This window comes from Haplochromis burtoni, unplaced genomic scaffold (assembly GCF_018398535.1).
Source record: "Haplochromis burtoni strain Fernald_Lab_line unplaced genomic scaffold, NCSU_Asbu1 Contig_13, whole genome shotgun sequence".
In the NCBI taxonomy this organism is placed as follows: domain Eukaryota; kingdom Metazoa; phylum Chordata; class Actinopteri; order Cichliformes; family Cichlidae; genus Haplochromis; species Haplochromis burtoni.
The window spans coordinates 4003122-4021689 of NW_024582374.1; the positions used below are offsets into that span (position 1 = coordinate 4003122).

Genomic DNA, 18568 nt, shown 5'->3' on the forward strand with positions numbered 1-18568 from the left:
GATCAAGCTTAATGATGCCCAGAATAATTACGCAGTAACAGCAAAGACATTCGGGCCTCCTCTCCTTGCAGGGGGGATAACTGTGCATGACATGGCTAATAGGAAACATTTTGTCTGTCTAGGAATCCCAAAATAGTATTCTTTCAACTTTTGCCGATTTCACAAACATTTGCACTTGGTCGACAGAGTAGTATCTGAAAGTCAGACACCACCACACAGGCCTGGAAACCAGTTGGCAAGAAGTTATATTCACCTACAGTTGGCGAAATTGCTGGCAGTCACTGTGTCAAACCAACGCACTGAAATCAACCTCTTTGTGACTAATAGCACCTAGTGAGTGCCAGCAACCACTCGACAATCAATCGGGGAATACACACGGTTGGTTGCCAAGAAGTCTCTAGGCCTGTGTGACGGGAACTAATTCTTCTGGACTGAACCAATTTAAGTTCAGTAAGCGACCTTTTGATAACTTTAGTAAAGTAAGACACCAAATCACCAAATTTCTTTTATAGTGTATTCGCACCATGACATAACTGACAGAATAAGGAAACCTTTGATTTCAGTTCATCCAACTCTCACACACTGTGCAAAGTTAAATTCGGCTCACTGCAGTAAACTGTATGCTTTTCAGATTTTCCAGGTTTCCACTGATTTGACTGTATTAAGTGTGAGTTATAGTAAAGTGCTACCTCCTAGTGTTGCATATGCATTGCTTGGCCATCACCACTGAAACTAAGACAGTGTTATTCAACTTGGAGCTCATAACTTTTTACTAAAAAGTATGAAGAAGAGACTTCAAACTTTAAGTCTACACAGACTTCTTAAACTGAGAAAGGCTGCAGATGCCTGTGACACAAAGCTAGCTAGCATGTTAGCAAGCAAGCAAGGCGCATCTTGTTTAATCGTCCTTGTTCTGTGCTTACACTTCATGTTACCGCCAAACAACTATCACAGCTGTTGAGGTCTCTGTCACTGTAGAGGATTTCACTGCTGGTGACGCTAGCATTAATAATGGATTATGTTTACATGTATTTACCACCACTATTCAGCCAAGAATCAAAAAATCCCCTGTTTGTGTCTCTTCCTTGTTACTGGAAGGAGACACAGATCCCATGGGGGTTGAAACAGGAAATTCTGACAAATCAAAATGTGCTGAGCAACCCGCTGTGGTGACCCCTTATGAGTAAGGGAGCAGTCTAAAAGTAGCCTATATTTACATGTAGTGTATCTCCCCCTTGGAATATAAACCAACAAAATTACAGTTTAATCACCATCACTTAAAAACAAAAGAAAAAAAGCAATCAAGAGTGAGAATAAATGATTATTTAGGCAAAAATAAAGGGGACTAAACAGGATGAAAAACAGAAGGATGTCAAAGAACAGTCCAGACATTTGGGAGCATCGGATGGCTACTCTCACTTTGTTTGCTCTGCCCCCACAAACAAGAATTTCAGCTAGAGGCTATCACAGAGAAGATCCCTCTACAGTACATACTGTTGTTGTGCCTGTGTGTGTGTGCACTGGGATGAAGGAGAATTCAGTGGCCATCCAGTGAAAACTGGTTAAAGCAATCGATTTTGGGATAAGGAGGAGACAACTAGTGGCGGCCAATAGAGAGCGAGCTAATGACACAATCAACACCTGCAGCCCTCACTGAGCCTTTTCTTTATCCGTCCACCCATAACAACAGACGTGGATGAGTGACCCCCGCTACCAGCCTCCCTCCCCTTCCCCCTTCTTAGAGCCACGCTCTTATTCTGAAGCCCCCCCCCCCTCCACCTACCAACCAACGGTGCCCTACAGGAAACAGCCACAGAGGCAAAGACAGAGGGAAGAAAGCCCCAATGAGACACTAAAAGGGGGGGAGGGGGCCGGGGTGGCTGTGGGGTCGGGGTCTTAGATTTGGCTTTTTAACACAAAAGAGGCTGGAATGTAAAGAGTTAATCCATTCGGGGGTCTCTCTTCCGCAAACAAAGGGACAGGCCTCCAGACAAAGGTTGAGGGAGGGGTGGGGGGAGAAGGGTGAGGGATGAGGGAGGCTGGTGGCTTTCCTACCATCTGGAGCTTTTGTTTTGGGGGAGGCTGGAGGTTGGAGGGGGGAGGGGGGGGAGAGGGGGTGCCGGCTGGTTTAGGGATGGACAGGGGGCTCCGCCCTCTTTCTCCTCCCACAGCCAACCCCCCAGACTCCACTCCCACTGAGTATCCGTGTCCACGTGCTGCGTGGCCCAGACAGACGCCCCTTAGCTAGGTCATACTACACTTCAGCCTGCCCTGCCCTGCATGGCTAATCAGCAGCCTACTCTCCAACTGCTCTCTGACACACACACACAGTATCATATCCTGCACTACTGAAATATATCAGTACAGTGAAAATACACTAAAAGTGCTCAGTTTCCATTTGCCTCATACACACAAGCACCCGTGCGTGCACACACACGGCTCCCTGAGCGCTCTTATTGGTTCAGGCAAGAGCAAACTTGGGCTGCACTGTATGTTTGTGTATGTCATTCTGTCAGTATTACTGGTAGTGATCCAATTGAGAGCTGTCAGGTTGAGAGAAGCCAGGTTCTTTAAGGGCCATTATGAACCGTGTCAACAGGCTACACAATCACAACACACACTGGGGCCTGGAGGATGAATGAACGAAGCTGCATGTCCGGGTTTATTACACAGGGCCAGCCGGGGGCTTTGGGGATGAGCAGGATAGCATGAATGACAAACAAAGCGGGCCCTGTCAAACCTCTTATCCCTTCTCTTTGCCCCTCCTGCTGCCTTGCTGAGGATTCAGCCTCTCAACCTCCTTGATGCTCTGCCTGCTCGATTCTTTGTCTGCGTCCGTTCCAGCTACCCAGCTTCTTCTGTCCTGCCTGTTTTCTCTCCCTCTTCGCATTAGAGTTGGATTTTCTATTAGCTGGCTGACAAGCGGAAAGGGGAAATCCTACTTTTGGGTGTTCTTATTCCTTTTAATTCAGACATGGAGAAAAACATGGTGTAACAGGCTGTAATTCCACTGACCCTGTTCTTCCAGCCAGATAAAAAAAACAGTGTCTTCTATTTACCCAGCATTAAGAGATCTGACAGATTTGTTTAAAGGAGCTGAACGAAAAGAGGCACGGCCCACGTCAGAGCCTTGTTCCATTAATGAAGCATCAGGCCAAACAAGCTTGATGACAGAGCAGAGGTTTTCCAACCGGGAGGCTCACTTCCCCAGAGGGGAGCAGGACAGCTGGGACGGACACGCAGAAGGAGGTGAAGGGTCAAGTGCATGCCAGGGTTCTTTAAAAAAAAAAAAAAGAGCGTTGTTTATTTTAGTTCAACCCGCTGATATTGCCACGCAGCAGGCGAGGTCGTGGCATGCTGTGACAAAAACCGCACTCCTTATCTTATAGTCATACCTGAGTCATCCTAAAAACACCAAAAGAATAAACACATTTCAAGGATCTTTTTACCAATTCACTGCAGCCATAACGTTTCTGTACAATATCCAACAGAGGTGCAGGTGAGATAGGAAGTCAGTCAGAACTATACTTCAAAATTCATCCTGCTACCTCTATCAGCAGTCACGTCATCAGTAACCACTAGTGACGCGGTTCCATTAGCAGCCATACATTCCCAAGACATGACTGCCTCCACTGTGTTTGACAGGTAATGAGCTCTTCCTTTCCTTTTCCAAATGTTTCTCTTCCCATCAGGCTGGTAAAAGTTAACCTGGGTTTCATCTGTCCAAACAATCTTTTTCCACAAGTAGGCACACTCTTAGATGTTTTCTGGCCAAGTCAAGTCTTATCTTGGCTGTAACCAGCAGTTTGCACTTTGATTGATCCCAGATGTGGACAGTGGTACTCCTGCCTCCTAAGAACGTTCTCTCCACATGTCCTTAACCAAGTAAAGAACACTAACATCATTTGGTTGTCTTCTGTGGTGTTTCAGGCCTTTGGTACTGCTGAGCTGGCCAATAAAAAGTAACTCTTGATTTGGCCACTGCTGAAGTTTTTGCTGTCCCTCTTATAGGTGTGTTTTTGGCTCAGTGATAGCTTACTCCACGTGTATCAACACTTCTTTGGACCTCACAGTCGACGTTCCAGAGAACGGATATCAAATTCAAGCTTAACACTTGGAATCAGCAGCAGATCGCTTATCTGCTCAATTTGTCATGAGAAAAAAAAAGAAGAGGGAACAGGACTCACCTGGCTATGAGACTGCTCGTCAGTCTACGGTCTGATTACGTATGAGCCTCTGAAAAATGGAGGCCATTGTACAAAAATGCGTTAGGGTTAAAACTACTTGGATTAAAGCTGAACGTCTGCATTTCATGCACATCGTGATTATTTGATTTAGGATCTACCGCGGAAGATCACAGATGCGAAATTATAAAAATTATTTCTACGTTTCTAAAACCCCTGACTGGTGGTGGTCAGAGGGCCCGGTGGCACCAGTGTCCGGCAGCCTCGCCTCTGTCAGTGCGCCCCAGGGCAGCTGTGGCTACAATGTAGCTTACCATCACCAGTGTGTGAATGTGTGTGTGAATGGGTGGATGACTGAATGTAGTGTGAAGCGCTTTGGGGTCCTTAGGGGACTAGAAAAGCACTATACAAATGCAGGCCATTTACCATTGGACAGAGGGTGCCTACGTTCTCGCTGAACATTTTGAAAACCAAACATCTGGTACTCACAGCCACTGAGCTGTCTTTCCAACTTCCAACTGTCTTTGTTAATTTCATTTTTTACCCAATTTTTCACCCTTCGCATGTGTACAGCCCATTACAACACTATCAACATCTCCTCGGGCAGACTGTCTGAAAATATGTGCTGTTACCCTCATTTTGGAGGATAACAGATACACACTGCATCTCCCTACAGCTAGCTTTTTACTCAGTTTGGACTTACTATAAACACTGTCACAGGACAGAGGATCTGTCTCCGAATTTGACTCTAATTGAGCAGTGCACACACTTCAATGAGAGGTATAAAAAGCAGTTTAAATAACAGACCAGGGGACGTTAACTCACTTGTCAGTCAGAGGGATGCCAGGAGTGCAGCATTTAAACATGTGTGAGATGATGCACTTAGCATTCCCTGCAATTACCGTCCTTCTCCACCTCTGCACTTCCTTTTATTCCATTAAGGGTACCTTTACAGTATACATGTGAACTGCTGGAAAAAACAAAAGCGTATGTAGCCAAGAAAAATAGAAAAGTACAGATCAGTGTATACATACCACCACCATGAGTGTAAAAATCCAGGAGGTTCTCCAAGCGTGATGTTCTTCTCCCATCGGATCTGTTAGAAAGAAGCAGGACGGAGAAAGAGGGTTGAAGGAGACAGAGGAGAAAAATGAAAAATTGGACACTGCAGCATATTTAATGCATAATGTAATCATTTTGCTCAGCTGTCCTCCCAACTTTAGACTGACAGAGCGACAGTCGCATAGGAAAGTAGGCCGATCAGAAGCATGGTGCTCTGCAGAGCAGCGCGGTGCCGAGTTTGTGGATAAGAAACTGCGACTGTCTTGAAGCGGCGGTCCTCTCTGCTGCCCTCACAAACCAGCAGAGCTCCTGTCTGTATCTCGACACCGAGATAAGATCCGGTGACAGATAGCAGACCAACTGCCTGCTTCACACACTCCTGCTAACACGACTCTACACACACAGACTCGTATATACAACCCGAGAGATCCTTCACCACAGTCAATGAGGACAGCATGACAGCTGGAAGATCTCCATTTCTTTCCTATATGTGCTCTGTCTTTTTATTTTATATATATATATATATATATATATATATAAAATAAAAATAAAAGCCTTCAGGTTTTCCATTCTCCACATTTCCCCAGTGCCGCCTATAATGATGTGATGTGCCGTATGTTGGTGTGGGCCTGTTGATTTAATGCTGCTAAAGAGCTGAGTGCTGCACTGTGCAGGAGAGCATAGAATGGCAAAGTCCTCTTGGGGACAGAAGTGTATTGTGTGTATACTATAAACCTGAGTGACTCTGTTTTTCTGTGTGTGTGTGTGTGTGTGTGTGTGTGTGTGTGTGTGTGTGTGTGTTTCTCGCTGAAGGAGGAACAGAGGCTAATTGAGGCAGGAGAGTCCAGGTGATAGTGCTCTCATTAGATGAGCAGGTGTGCGTGCGCCTTCAGTCTACCTGTGACGATAGAAGTCCCTTATCTACTGAAACATGCATGTGTGTTTTTCTGTGCACGAGGCTGGGAGATGCAGAGGCCAATAGATCACACATTTCTATCTCTGAAGGAACAATAAAATATAAAACTGCACACCATACAAGAAGCATTAAAGACGCGCTACAAATGCAGAGCACAGGACCAAATACAGGCATGCTGTGTATCTTTGACAGCGCACTCTACAGCACAATAGATTAGCTCTTTTTTTTTTTCTTTCGTCGTAACATATTTGATTTTTCTTTTGTTTTATTTACTTCTGGCATTTGTTAAATTTCATTATTGACACAGATATTTTCTTGGTTTGTGCTTCGTTTGCTTTCAGAGAATCCAGTGCACTTCCCACAATGCCACCAAGGCAAAATGAGAACTTTTAAAAGCCAGACACGAGTCTTTTTCACAATGCACCGCAGCCCTGAAATTTTCTCAACGTTACCCGGCAGAGAATGCAAATGTCAATTGTGTTGGCTACTTACAGTCTTTCACCGAGCCAGCTCGCTCGCACAAATTCTGCGTGACGTTCGTCTGAGAGCGGATTGACCACAGAATTCACGGCAAGTGAGAGAAAGTCACGTGTCCCTCTCCTGACTGATAATAGTTTGAGCTCTGAGAACAGACTCACCGTTAGAGCTAGTCTACTAATAGAACGAAGGCTAAAGGTGGCTAGATTTTTATTAAGGCAGGAGAAAGTGGAAGGCCAACCTGCTGCGTTTGCTCACATACATCATTATTACTGTTACTGTCATTACGTGTCCGATTTAAGTGGAAACCTCAGAGGCTGAAAAAAGGAGTGCCAAAAACCGACCCCAAAAGCGAGCGAGTCTCCACAGACTCCTATATTAATGTAGCCAGCTTCCCAGCATCAGGGTTCACAGGTTTGTCTCTGTGAATAGTTTCACCTGCATGGTGTGACTTTAGTTTTTAAACAACTCAGACATTTTAGACACTGTTAAGGCTCAAAGTTAGGAAGGTAGACAGCAGCAGCTGTGGCTGCCTGCAAGGCCTCGGCTTTGCTAATTTGAGTCACTGAACTGGACCTCACCACTGGCGTCAAGTTTAATGGAATTAAAAGACTGGAATTATCATCCAGGACGTTTGCGCTTTACTTTTGAAACTTTGTAAAATTTCTGATTTCTGTAAAATCCACAGCCTCACAAACACCAGAAGTTACAACTGCTCTTCTCTCTCATTAGTCAGAGTTCTTCAGATCATTAAACTTTTCTTGAATATTTCCTAAAGAGCACAAACACATGCATGATAAACCACTCTCACAGCCCTGTTCCTACAGTAAGATTAAGAATGAGCTATGGTGAATTTTCGCTATTCATGATCTCTCAGAGTGCGTGTGTGAGGGATGCAAACACCTCTTTTATAGATACCACACTGTGCAACACACACATACATACACGCACTGAAAGATTTTAGCATTTAAAAGTGTGGCTATGCTTCACTAGGCTTGTGTTGATAATGATGATGCAAACATTGTGCACGTGCCGTGGCTCTCTCCGTCACTTCTGTGGGTAAAGGAAGCTGGATGGAAACGCCTGACTAAATGACAGGATGTCATCACTCTAACAGACTGATGTTACGCAGGTCATGTGACTGACTCTCAGCATATATAGAGACTAAATAAACCTGAAGACGGGCTTGAAATACTCAAAATCTTTAAGCAGTACACCGATGCAGGCGCTACATTTAAGACAACTGGCATCAAACTGACTTGGCAGTCTTAGCGTGCGTGCCTCGTGGATATGTGGACTCTTCTGCATGTCTGCCGTTTTAATCCCTGTCTGGGTAGATGTTTTAATTCCTGTTTGAGGCCGTTTAAACGTGTGTGCGGATCCGTGTTTGTGTGCCTCGGGTTGCACGCGACCCAGAACTTCACCCCTTTCCAGCGGCTCACCAATAACACTCGATCTCTGGGAGAGGATTCACCCACAAGGGCTCTGAAATCAGCGAGGCTCGCTGCAGCTCAGCTACTTAATCTCTCTGTGCCGCTCCACCATCTCTACTTCATATTTCAGACTCCTGGTTGTTGGCAGCCGGGCCGACCTCCAGCAGCCCCGTCCACCCTGCTGCCTGCCTGCCTGCACGCTGGTGGAAGCAAAGGCAAAAAAGACCGATTATATCTGACCGATGCATCCGTGTACCAGGAAAGGCAATGTGAGGCGGGTACGGTTGTGTTTTTTCATTGAAAAGCTCATCATTTTCAGCAGAGCTGGGGGTGATAAAGCTTTTTTATTGATTTAAATGAGGGATTTTGATATTTTATATTGACTGTGACGGTTCTTTTACAGCTTATTTTTTCACCCTGGTCAAGTCAGACATTTTTCCTCCAAAAAACTGATGTTTGCTATTTTGAAAACTGATTTTGCTGTTTGTTTATTTTTGTATTCACTGTTCAGTGTTATAAATACGCTAAACATGCTATGTTTAGCGTAAAGTACCTAAACAAAGCTAATATTAGCTAACAAAACAATGGCACAAGAGGTTTTCAGTGCAGCTTTGTGCATCTCTCTGCGATCACTTTCAACAAGAAGTCGCCAACCAGTTGGAAATACACATTTTTCCCTAGCAACTGGTGGTTTCCAAGTGGGTTTTTGTGAGTTTTTGAGACCTCTACATCATCAGTGTGATTTTCTTTCCCCAATAAAACATAAATAAATTGCACAAAAATGCCTGTTGTGGCAAATACGATGCAACTTAATCAATTTTTACAAATTTCAGCAAACACTCAATTTAAAAATAACTGACTTTTCTGGTAATTATTTGATGGTTTGGGCTTTGCAGGGCTAAGTTGTTCCTCTAACATCCATGTGTTTATATGTAGTGACTATATACCTAAATGATTTTATGAAATCAGTGAAAAATAATCCTCTATAAGCTTCGATATGAAAACTTTTTTCTCTAAATGTGACTGACTGATACCTGCAGTCAGTCACATCTGATTTTCTAAGAACTACAGTTGACAGCATATACAAACAAAATAAAAACAACCTTTATAACTCTATAACACTTTTATAACAAAAGAAACTGGAAACGGGTAAAAATAATTATCTGATTTGGTCAGGTGCTTAAATCCTTTTCTAGTGCGTACAACAACATGTTAGCAGGGCTGCGAGTGTGCACGTGGCTTTTCTTCTGCACCGCTCTGCGCTTGTTGCCCATTCGCAAAACAGACCAGCTCGCATTCAGTTGGCTGTCACCAGTCAGCTGGAAATCGGCTGATTCCGGATGCTTAAGCCTCCTCGGAGACCATAAACCTCTGTTAGTGGATGTCTTCATTGAATTTCTCTTTTGGGCTGGGACTAATGTGCAGAAAGCCTGCTCTGAGGGTCAGTATCACAGATATGCAGCACACATGTGCACCAGTATCTCTACACGACTCCACCCTGACTTCATCTGATTAAACGACACATAAATCACGTCGGTATTAAAGTTGGATGATACAGGCCCGCCTTTGTTTGCCATTAAAGCCCTCTCTGCGTTGTGGACTGTATTAAGCGGAGATGAATAAAGCCAATGAGCTGCAGAGGTGTTCTCCTGAAGGAGGCCTGGACATGGGACCATTAGCAGGAAGGATGTACATTAAGGAAGAGGATGCAACACATTAGAGACCCTACCTCCTCGACAGTTCAAGGGCATAATATAAGGCTAATAAGTCTAGCAGACCTGAAACAAATGGTTAAGTTTGCAATTGTTTCCAATACTAAAGGTACGATCGGTTTAACTTGTTAAATGTCAGAATAGGACAGGAGCAACAGCACCAGCTTACAACATGTCAAACTGCTCCAATTTAACAGCTGATTAAACTGAAAGTAATAATGAAGGGATGCTAATCACATTAAGAAGCCCAACTGACAGCATGTTTACATTGTCCCACATTAACAAACACTACAAAGTAGGGCTGCACGATTAATCGTTAGAAAATCGCGATCTCGATTCATACTTATGTGCGATCTCATTTCCAAATGACAACGATTTTAAAAAAAAAGAAAAAAAAAAAAGACGACGATTGTACCGCATTTTGGTCCGGAACGTAATCTGCATGAAAACAAGCGCTCACTCTTCCTGCTCAACAAATGACAAGGGCGGAGCCTTATACCACGGGATACAGAAGTTGTGATGCTAAAATTAGCAGGGAAAAAACAACGGAGAGCACGTCAGGGATGACGAGAAAGTGACAGGAGAAAATCCGTCCCAGTCAACCACCCAAACATCAATAACGGGAACCTTTTACAGCGCTTCCCTATAAACGTCGAACTCCCGCAGGCACAAAGAAATAACGGAGGCTATCACTTATCACCTGACCAAAGATATGGCTCCCATCAACACTGTGCAAAACGAGGGATTTAGAAAAATGATCAACACCCTAGACAAACGCTACACAGTGCCGTCCCGCAACTATTTTTCTATTGTTGCACTACCTGCTCTATACACGCAGCGCCGAGCAACGGTGGAGACGGAATTTCAAGCAGTACAACATTTTGCGGCAACAACAAAACGTGAGATATTTGTTGTTTTTATGTTTATTTATTGTTTTCATGTTCAGTCTCAACAAGTTGATGTGCAGTTAATAAGTGCAACAAATATTTATACTGGAAAAGAAAATCGTGAGAGAATCGTGATCTCAATTCTAAGCCAAATAATCGTGATTCTCATTTTATGCAAAATCGTGCAGCCCTACTACAAAGTACTGCTGTTATTCAGCAACTATAAAACAGACACACACAGGACTAGGCTCACTAACATGTTCATGTTTTTACACTTTCTTAAAGTCGGGACCTCAGCTGCCTGCTCGAACACATAACAGCTCATAATGTGAATTCCATTCCTAGTCATACAATAGAGGGGGAATCACACTCATCCTCGCTGAACAGGAAGTCAAACTAAAAGAGCTTCTTACCTCTGACAGGAAGGTCTGTGCTGATTTCTGGGCACCAACATGCAGCAAATACTCGTACACATATAAAGCTAACCTGAAAAACAAGAGCAGAGACGAGAGGAGGAGTGAGCGCTGAGGATCACAGTGAGCGTTCATTCAGGAGGATTTCAAAAGTGAAGGAAAAGTCAAACGTTTGAGCAAAACTGGCGGAAAATCATCGCCGTGTCATCTGAGATGGCGCTCGGATAAACGTGATTTTACAGTACAGATATCATATACACAGCGACGGGGTGATGAATGTTTGATGCGCAGGTTTCAGGATGACTGCTGCTGAGGCACAGAGAAAAACGTGGATGAAGAATATCCTCAGACAGGACTCCCAGACGCGAACACACCCTTGTGGATTCTACGTGTTAGAAATGATAACACAAATCGCTCTTTAAGAGACAAAAATGATTCATTAATATAAACAGCAATTAGTTTAAGACGGAAGCACAGCTGATAATTATTAGCAGCTTTTCAATCACCTGTGAGACAAATCTTAAATCAAATATTGCTGTCTAAGCTCGGTCCATTAAAAGAAAATCTTTTAGGATCATCCAGCTAAAAGAGTAGAAACACAGCTGCTGGAAATGGCTGAGGAGGCTCTGCAAACAAGCCTTTAATATTACACTTCTGCTGATATCAAAAATATAGTGTATTCTTCTCACACTAAACAATCGACTTTATGTCCTCATATTTACACTTTGCAGCTCAGCCTGTATTCATCACCAAAGCTTTACTCGCATGTCCTTTAGAGGGTTTCAGTGAGCAGGAGCCAATCACCGGGTAAAGAGGTGGGCTACACCTGCCAGTCAATCGTGTACGAAAAGACAGACAAGCTGTTCAAGCTCACACTCACACCTGCATGTGACATTTACCAATTAACACAGTCTGCATGTCTTTGTACTGATGGAGGCAACCAGAGCATCAGCACAGGGATAAAGACCCCAGTCAGCCGGCTGCTCCCAACCCAGAGCCTGCTATCTATGAGGCCTGATCACAAAGGATCAAACTACTGAGTTAAACTATTCATTCATGCACAGGAAAAAAAGAATAACGTTCGATTCTACTATTAATCTTTTCTTTTTAAAATGCTGGTTCATGACTTTAAACAAGTCGTGCACATTTTGACTGCACAGTTTCCCACCAGTCACCAATAAAAACACACATTTTTTAACTTTTGCTGTAGAAAATGAATTCGGCTCGTGTGATGTGTCGATCCGAGAACCAGTAAAAGTCCGGTTGCCTAGCAACAAGATGGTGGGACTTCATAAAGTCATCGCTTCCCGCCAAGAAACTGTACGACACATTCTTCTTCTCCTTCCTCTCTTGGCTGCTCCCTTTAGGGGTCACCACAGCGGATCATCTGCCTCCACCTCCTCCTATCCCAGCATCCTCCTCTGTCACACTAATGCTCTGCCTGTCCTCCTTCACTACATCCACCCTCAGCATCCACCTTTTCTCCTCCACACACGTCCAAAGCGCCTCCGCCTCGCCTCTCTGACTTTGCCGTGTCTCGCCACCATCCTGGAAACCTTTGATTTCGGTCTTGCTGCTGTCCTTCTTTCACAAATCACCCCTGATACTCGTCTCCACCTGCTCCACCCTCCCCGCACTCTCCTCTTCACCTCCCTTGTGCTTTGGATAGCTAACCCCAGGTTCACTACCTCTGCTAGCATCCTCCCTGCTGCACACATGTACCATGCCTTGTTTCTGCTACTTTTTATTCCTCTTCTCTCCAGAGCATACCTCCACCTCTCCAGGCTCTTCTCCACCTGTTCCCTACTCTCATTACAGACCACAACCCATTTCCATATCTTCATGGTATGGCTCCTCAGCTTTATTCCACTGTAGTTACTACAGATCTGCTCTTGAAAATCGGCACCGGCACAGGTCTCCCTTCCTCGGCCATCCTCACACTCTCACAGCTTGTGTCCTGAGTCTGTACGACACATGATCCTACTACAAACCACCATGTCCTCTTTTTACGTCAGCTTGTGGAACATTAGATTAAAACCATGTGATTTTTATTTGAGTTTTAGAGGTACTGACAGGCAAATGTTGCATTCTGTGGACAGAGCCAGGTGATCTACCTGCGCCTGCTTCCTGTCTTTATACAGGATAGTTATTCGTAGTAACTTTAAACCCATTATGAACATTTCCAGCTCTTAGATTTCAGTCAAGTGAATTATCACGATTCATAGTTCAAAAAAATATTTATCTGATACGGAGCGTCGACGCAGCCGCTCGGTTCATCCTCCGTGTGAAACAAGCCGGTTTTCCTGCTCACCCTTTAAGCCGACTCCTGATTGGCTTCCCGTGGTGCTGCTGTGCAAACAGCCACAGCTGTATGCCTGAGATGACCACATTAAAGATATCCACTTTCACTGACATCACACAGAGGCGAGAGTAAAAAAAGCTCACGGTAACCTGAGCTTTTAGCTCACAGGGATCACTTGCACAACCTTAAATGAAACTCTGTCTGTGATTAATATGAGAATGTGCTGTGGTAACAGAATTAAACTGACAGAAAGTAAAGAAAAGCGTCTTAGCCCCGCTTCGATGCACAGATTTGAAAGTGGTATTGATCTTCTCAACTAGTTACAGCAGAGAAGGAAACAAACATATTTCTCAGTGGCTGCAAAGGACTTATTACAAACATAAATGTACTTTATATCATAAATAGCGTCAGTTTTTAGAGACCAGCCAATTACTTTCTTTCTCTTCCCTTATTAACACTCATCCTACTGCCACTTGGCCAGACTCGCAAAACTCAGGTAAACAGTATTTACCAACATTATTATCACAAAGAACTCAAATACTGGCACCCACTCCCGGTTAGACAACAAATTCATCTGCATAAATCTGCACGGACGCACATGCTTCCCTCAGGTTCACCATTTCAGGACAAAAGCAAACTGCACTACTAAATATTTTTACTACGATGAAGAAGCGCGGACAGACGCCACACCATGCAGTCATCTATATTCAGCTCTCCCTGCTTCTACAGCACTGTGCGGGGAGGTGCTGCGCTTTTGTGTACGGTGGGGGCGATAGATTTTATGCTGATCACATGCATCAAGCCCAGACCAGACAGAGAGTTATGATGTTTGGGTTGTTGCTGGGTGATACTGAATGAATCAATAATGAGCCAGAACAGAGTTGAACAATCTGACTCTTTATGTCTTTAAAGATGTCACTGCAGCGTCTTGAGAACTATCTGCTAAAGTGTTGCAGCTGGTCCAGACTAGTTTCAGCCAGACACGCGATGCCATCACCTGCGGTATTTCTAACATCTGAAACCATCCTATTTATGCCCATATCAGCACCTAATGTAAACACACAGTTTAAGGAAAACATATATGTCGTGTGTATGTGTGTGTGGCTGTGTTTACATATCTTTGTAGGGACCAAGAATCAGAAGTTTGCTATGCTTGTGGGGACCAACAGCCCTTATGGGGACCAAAATCCCAGTCCCCATGAGTTTGAAGGCATTTTTGAGACTCAAATGTGGTTTTAGCGTCAGGGTTACAATTAGGTTATGGTTAGGCTTAGGGTTAGGCATTCATTTTTGATAGTCAGGGTCAGGGTAAGCGGCTATGTGAATTAGCATTATGTCAATTAGATGTCCCCACAAAGATACGAAAACACAGTGTGTGTTTGTTTGTAAAGAGTCACATGTAGGAGCAAATTGTTTGTTGTTAATGTTTAATATTGATATCAGATGCAGCGACTGTTCTGCTGAAGTGGAAGTGATCAGCTCGGTGTTCAAGAAAATGCCCATTGCCTGTAACTAAGAGTCATCTGCGAAAATGTGCAGCAAAATCATTTTTATTTTTTAACATTTCAGAGGATTGTTGGCTCTAACATGACCCAGATTATGACTTTACCTTAAGCCGTGTTTCATTAGAACAGGATACAAAGGAAACGGCACTACTTTGGTACTTATTTTAGTTTCATATGAAATTTTTGTGCTTTTTAGCAAAAAATTTAAACTTCTAATGAGAAAAAGAAATACTATTTTCATCCAATAATAATAATATCTGGACGCTCCCTCTCTATCACACAGATGTATTGTAATATAAAGGGTAAAGCATGTTTGGGCAGTGGAGCTGAATCAGTGTGTTGGAGAAGGCGCTCCCCTGCCTGTTGTGTTTCGGAGGGTGGCGGGGTTATCTGTGATGGATCACAGTTTGTTCAGTGGCCTCCTCTCCACCACAGCTTCAACAGTGTCCAGTTTGCAGCCAATCACAGAGCACAACAGGCCTTGCTGCAAACCTCCATCGTTTTGCTGCCCACACTGAAGGATCTCAGGAATCAGAGCCTGCTCGTCCTCTCTTCATATAGAGCCTTCCGGTTCACTTTATTGCACGGTAATAATCACAGCAATCAATTTTTTAAACACAGAAAGCTTTGTAAGCTTCTTGTTTTTAGCCAAGAGTAACGACTGCAGCTTTGGCACGTGGAGCTAATCATGAAAATATGCAATAATGTGAAAACGAGCTGCTACAGAAACACTGATCACGTTAGTTGGAGCATCAAACACCAAAATGACTCCTTTGGCACGGGCGTCAATAACGTATGTAAAGCTCGAAAGAGTTATGTTGTTAATTATTTGAGCATTTAAACCAGCAGTGGCCGACGTGCTCCTCCAGTCAAAGTCTCAGTCGTGTGGGAAAGGACTCACGTGGAAGCAGCCAACCAAAGCCAACTCAGGTCGCCCGTCCTTTTTCTCACATCTGCATTTTGGCAGCTGCACATTTAGAGGATGCCATTTGAATTCAATTCAATTTAATTTGATTTATACAGTGCCAAATCACAACAGCAGTCGCCTCAAGGTGCTTTATATTGTAAGGTAGACCCTACAATAATACATACAGAGAAAAACCCAACAATTATATGATCCCCTATGAGCAAGCACTTTGGCGACAGTGGGAAGGAAAAACTCCCTTTTAACAGGAAGAAACCTCCGGCAGAACCAGGCTCAGGGAGGCGGGGCCATCTACCGTGACTGGTTGGAGTGAGAGAAGGTATGCTAAATAATGAATCGCAATGAAACTGTACTTGCAGTTTAGCAAGGTTCAACAAGCGACCCTGTCTCCTAAAAATGACGTTCACGCAACATTAAACTGCATTTTCAATGATGTTTCTGTGGGACAGCTAACACTGCTCCCACCTAAAAGTTTAAAAGTGCATAAACAACAGGACTTTCATACAGAAGAAAAGGGTTCGACTCCTGTATCCTACCGATGTTCTGGCACGTTTGTATTTTCTGTTTTTAAGCTTGAAATTGTGCCTTCATTGCTCTTTAGTTTTATTTTCGCTCACTGTTTGTTTAGAGTTGGGACACAGCAAAAAGATCATAGGTCAAAATAGACCCTTTCACAACCTCCTAAGAAGCTGCTCCATTTTACGTCAGCAGCAGAGCAAGAAAACAAAAATAGGTCTTCCTCAAAACAAGAAGACGGGACTGCCACATGTTGTAACGTTCAAAATCAACCCTGCCTTTGCAGTGCGAACACCCAGCAGCAGGCGCCAGGTCCTATATGCTGCACCTACGCTGTACAGGATCGAACAGATTCCCATGAGCACTGCGCCGATGAAATTTTCATGGCAGAGTCTGGTGTGATCTGAGGGGCTCCGTGCCCCAGCGATGGGCACCTGCCCTGGCTGCAATGCATTATTTAAAAACACTCATTCAATCCAGGCTTCAGGGGACACCTTTTGTTACCCTGTCAGAACCAGTAAGTGTAACCCGGCTGAGGAGGAGACATTTTTGCAAGCCGGTGGAGCAGAGCTTGAGGAAGAACAGGTAGATAAAGTAGGCGTGAGGGGGTTAGCTGTGGCAGAGGGAAACTGAAGGTCAGGGCCTCGGCTCTTTGCTCTACGGACAGCACCGGTGAGAACGCTTCCCCGTGACCCCTGCTCCGGTTACACGTGTCAGTCAGGAATAAAAGGTGAGATGCTTACGAGACAAAGCACGAGCACAAACAGCCCTCTCCGCAGCTTATGCGCCCTCTGAAGAGGTTCACGAAGGAAATTTAACAGAAAAAACAAATTGCTGATGCAAATTAGTCGATGAGACATGGGAGATCAGTCTGAGTGGGAGGAAGAACATCTGACCTGTGCTTTGACTGCCGACTAAATATCAAGGCCCGTCACGTAAAGTGTGTCAGGCTGTATTAAAAGAGCCACAAAGCCAACTGGCAGAGCATCTGTCTCGTCCTCATCTTCTTTATCTTAAGACGCAAAATGATTCATAACAATTTTTAAACCATAAGCAGCTCCAAAGGAGAAGAATGAAAACCCTCTACAACATCGCTTCTGATCTTCCCTCCTTTCTCGTCGCCAACGTCACGCAAGCAAACTAAGACTTCGCTCCATGTCCACACATCAAGGAGATCTCTCCCACTGTCACGTCCCCGGGAAACACACACCTGACATTTAGCCCCAGGCTGTCCCAGCTCGCCTCAGGAGACAAGGGCATCTCGGCTGAGTTTAGTGAGCTAAAACACAGACAGTTAGCAAATTAACTCTCATGTCTTTGTTTCAATAATTCAGCAGCGAGAGCGGCGGCAGGCCGAGGAAGGAAGCGATGGAGGATGAGGCAGGGCCTCTAACTGCATCTGCTTTCACATACATGCCTTTTAGAAACAATAAATACTGATTTTAAAGCGCGACGGGATAAAAGCACGATATCTTCTTTCCTAAATATGAAACATTTACACCCAGCATATAAACACAGTACGGCTGTGCCCGGTGTGGATGCAGTGATGTATCACTTAAAGGTGAATGAGAGGGTGGATGCCCGTTTGAGACATCCGTGATAGAGTGAAGCTGTTTCACTAAAGCTTATTCCCGCTGCGCAGCGGCTGTGTATATTTTTTGGGCTCAGTTATGGCATTTCCTTTGTCAAAACAAATCAGCGTCACCGAGCATGTAAACAGCAGTGGCTTTAGCCATGGGTTAATCCACACATTGTTAGACAAACACAAGCACACATGAAGCCTCCGCTCTCCCTCTCGGCTCTGTGATGTTACCTGCTGACAGAATCACGTGGAACTTTTCTCAGAGTTTAATAGTAAAACTGGATTTTTAACCCACAAAAGCCGTTTTTAGGTGAAAGAGGCAGACGAGAGCGATCGACTACCATCCTCAGCAGGTAATGAGGACGATAACATGATGCAACTTCAAAAAGGAGCTTTTGTTTTGTAACCGACGTATGTTTAGGAACACACAGAGCCTCGTTTGCTCGATCGAGGCTTTTCCCCGTGTGCTAATAAAAGGCGCGCACTTCTCATCTGTGTGCTCTGTTGCCAAACTGATTAACAACTTCAGGCACGTAGCTTCAATATTTATACTCTCTTCTTTATTTCAAGTGAGAAAACTAGCAAATTTGTGCGGATGCACCAGAAGCAGCTGACGAAAGGCGGCATTAATTGACTGTTGACATATCTGAATGA

General features: G+C 44.2%; 1 protein-coding gene across 3 annotated transcripts in view; it reads right to left on the bottom strand.

The window, feature by feature from the left end:
• ssbp4 (single stranded DNA binding protein 4) overlaps window positions 1-18568 on the bottom strand; it is an 86879-nt gene that overhangs the window by 64508 nt on the left and 3803 nt on the right. For 2 of the 3 annotated variants that reach the window (XM_005932451.3, XM_005932452.3), the window contains exons 2-3: window positions 11085-11157; window positions 5219-5280 (exon numbers count right to left, since the gene is read on the bottom strand). In XM_005932451.3, coding sequence (XP_005932513.1) covers window positions 5219-5280; window positions 11085-11157 — 135 coding nt within the window. The other variant, XM_042217053.1, reaches the window with a different exon arrangement.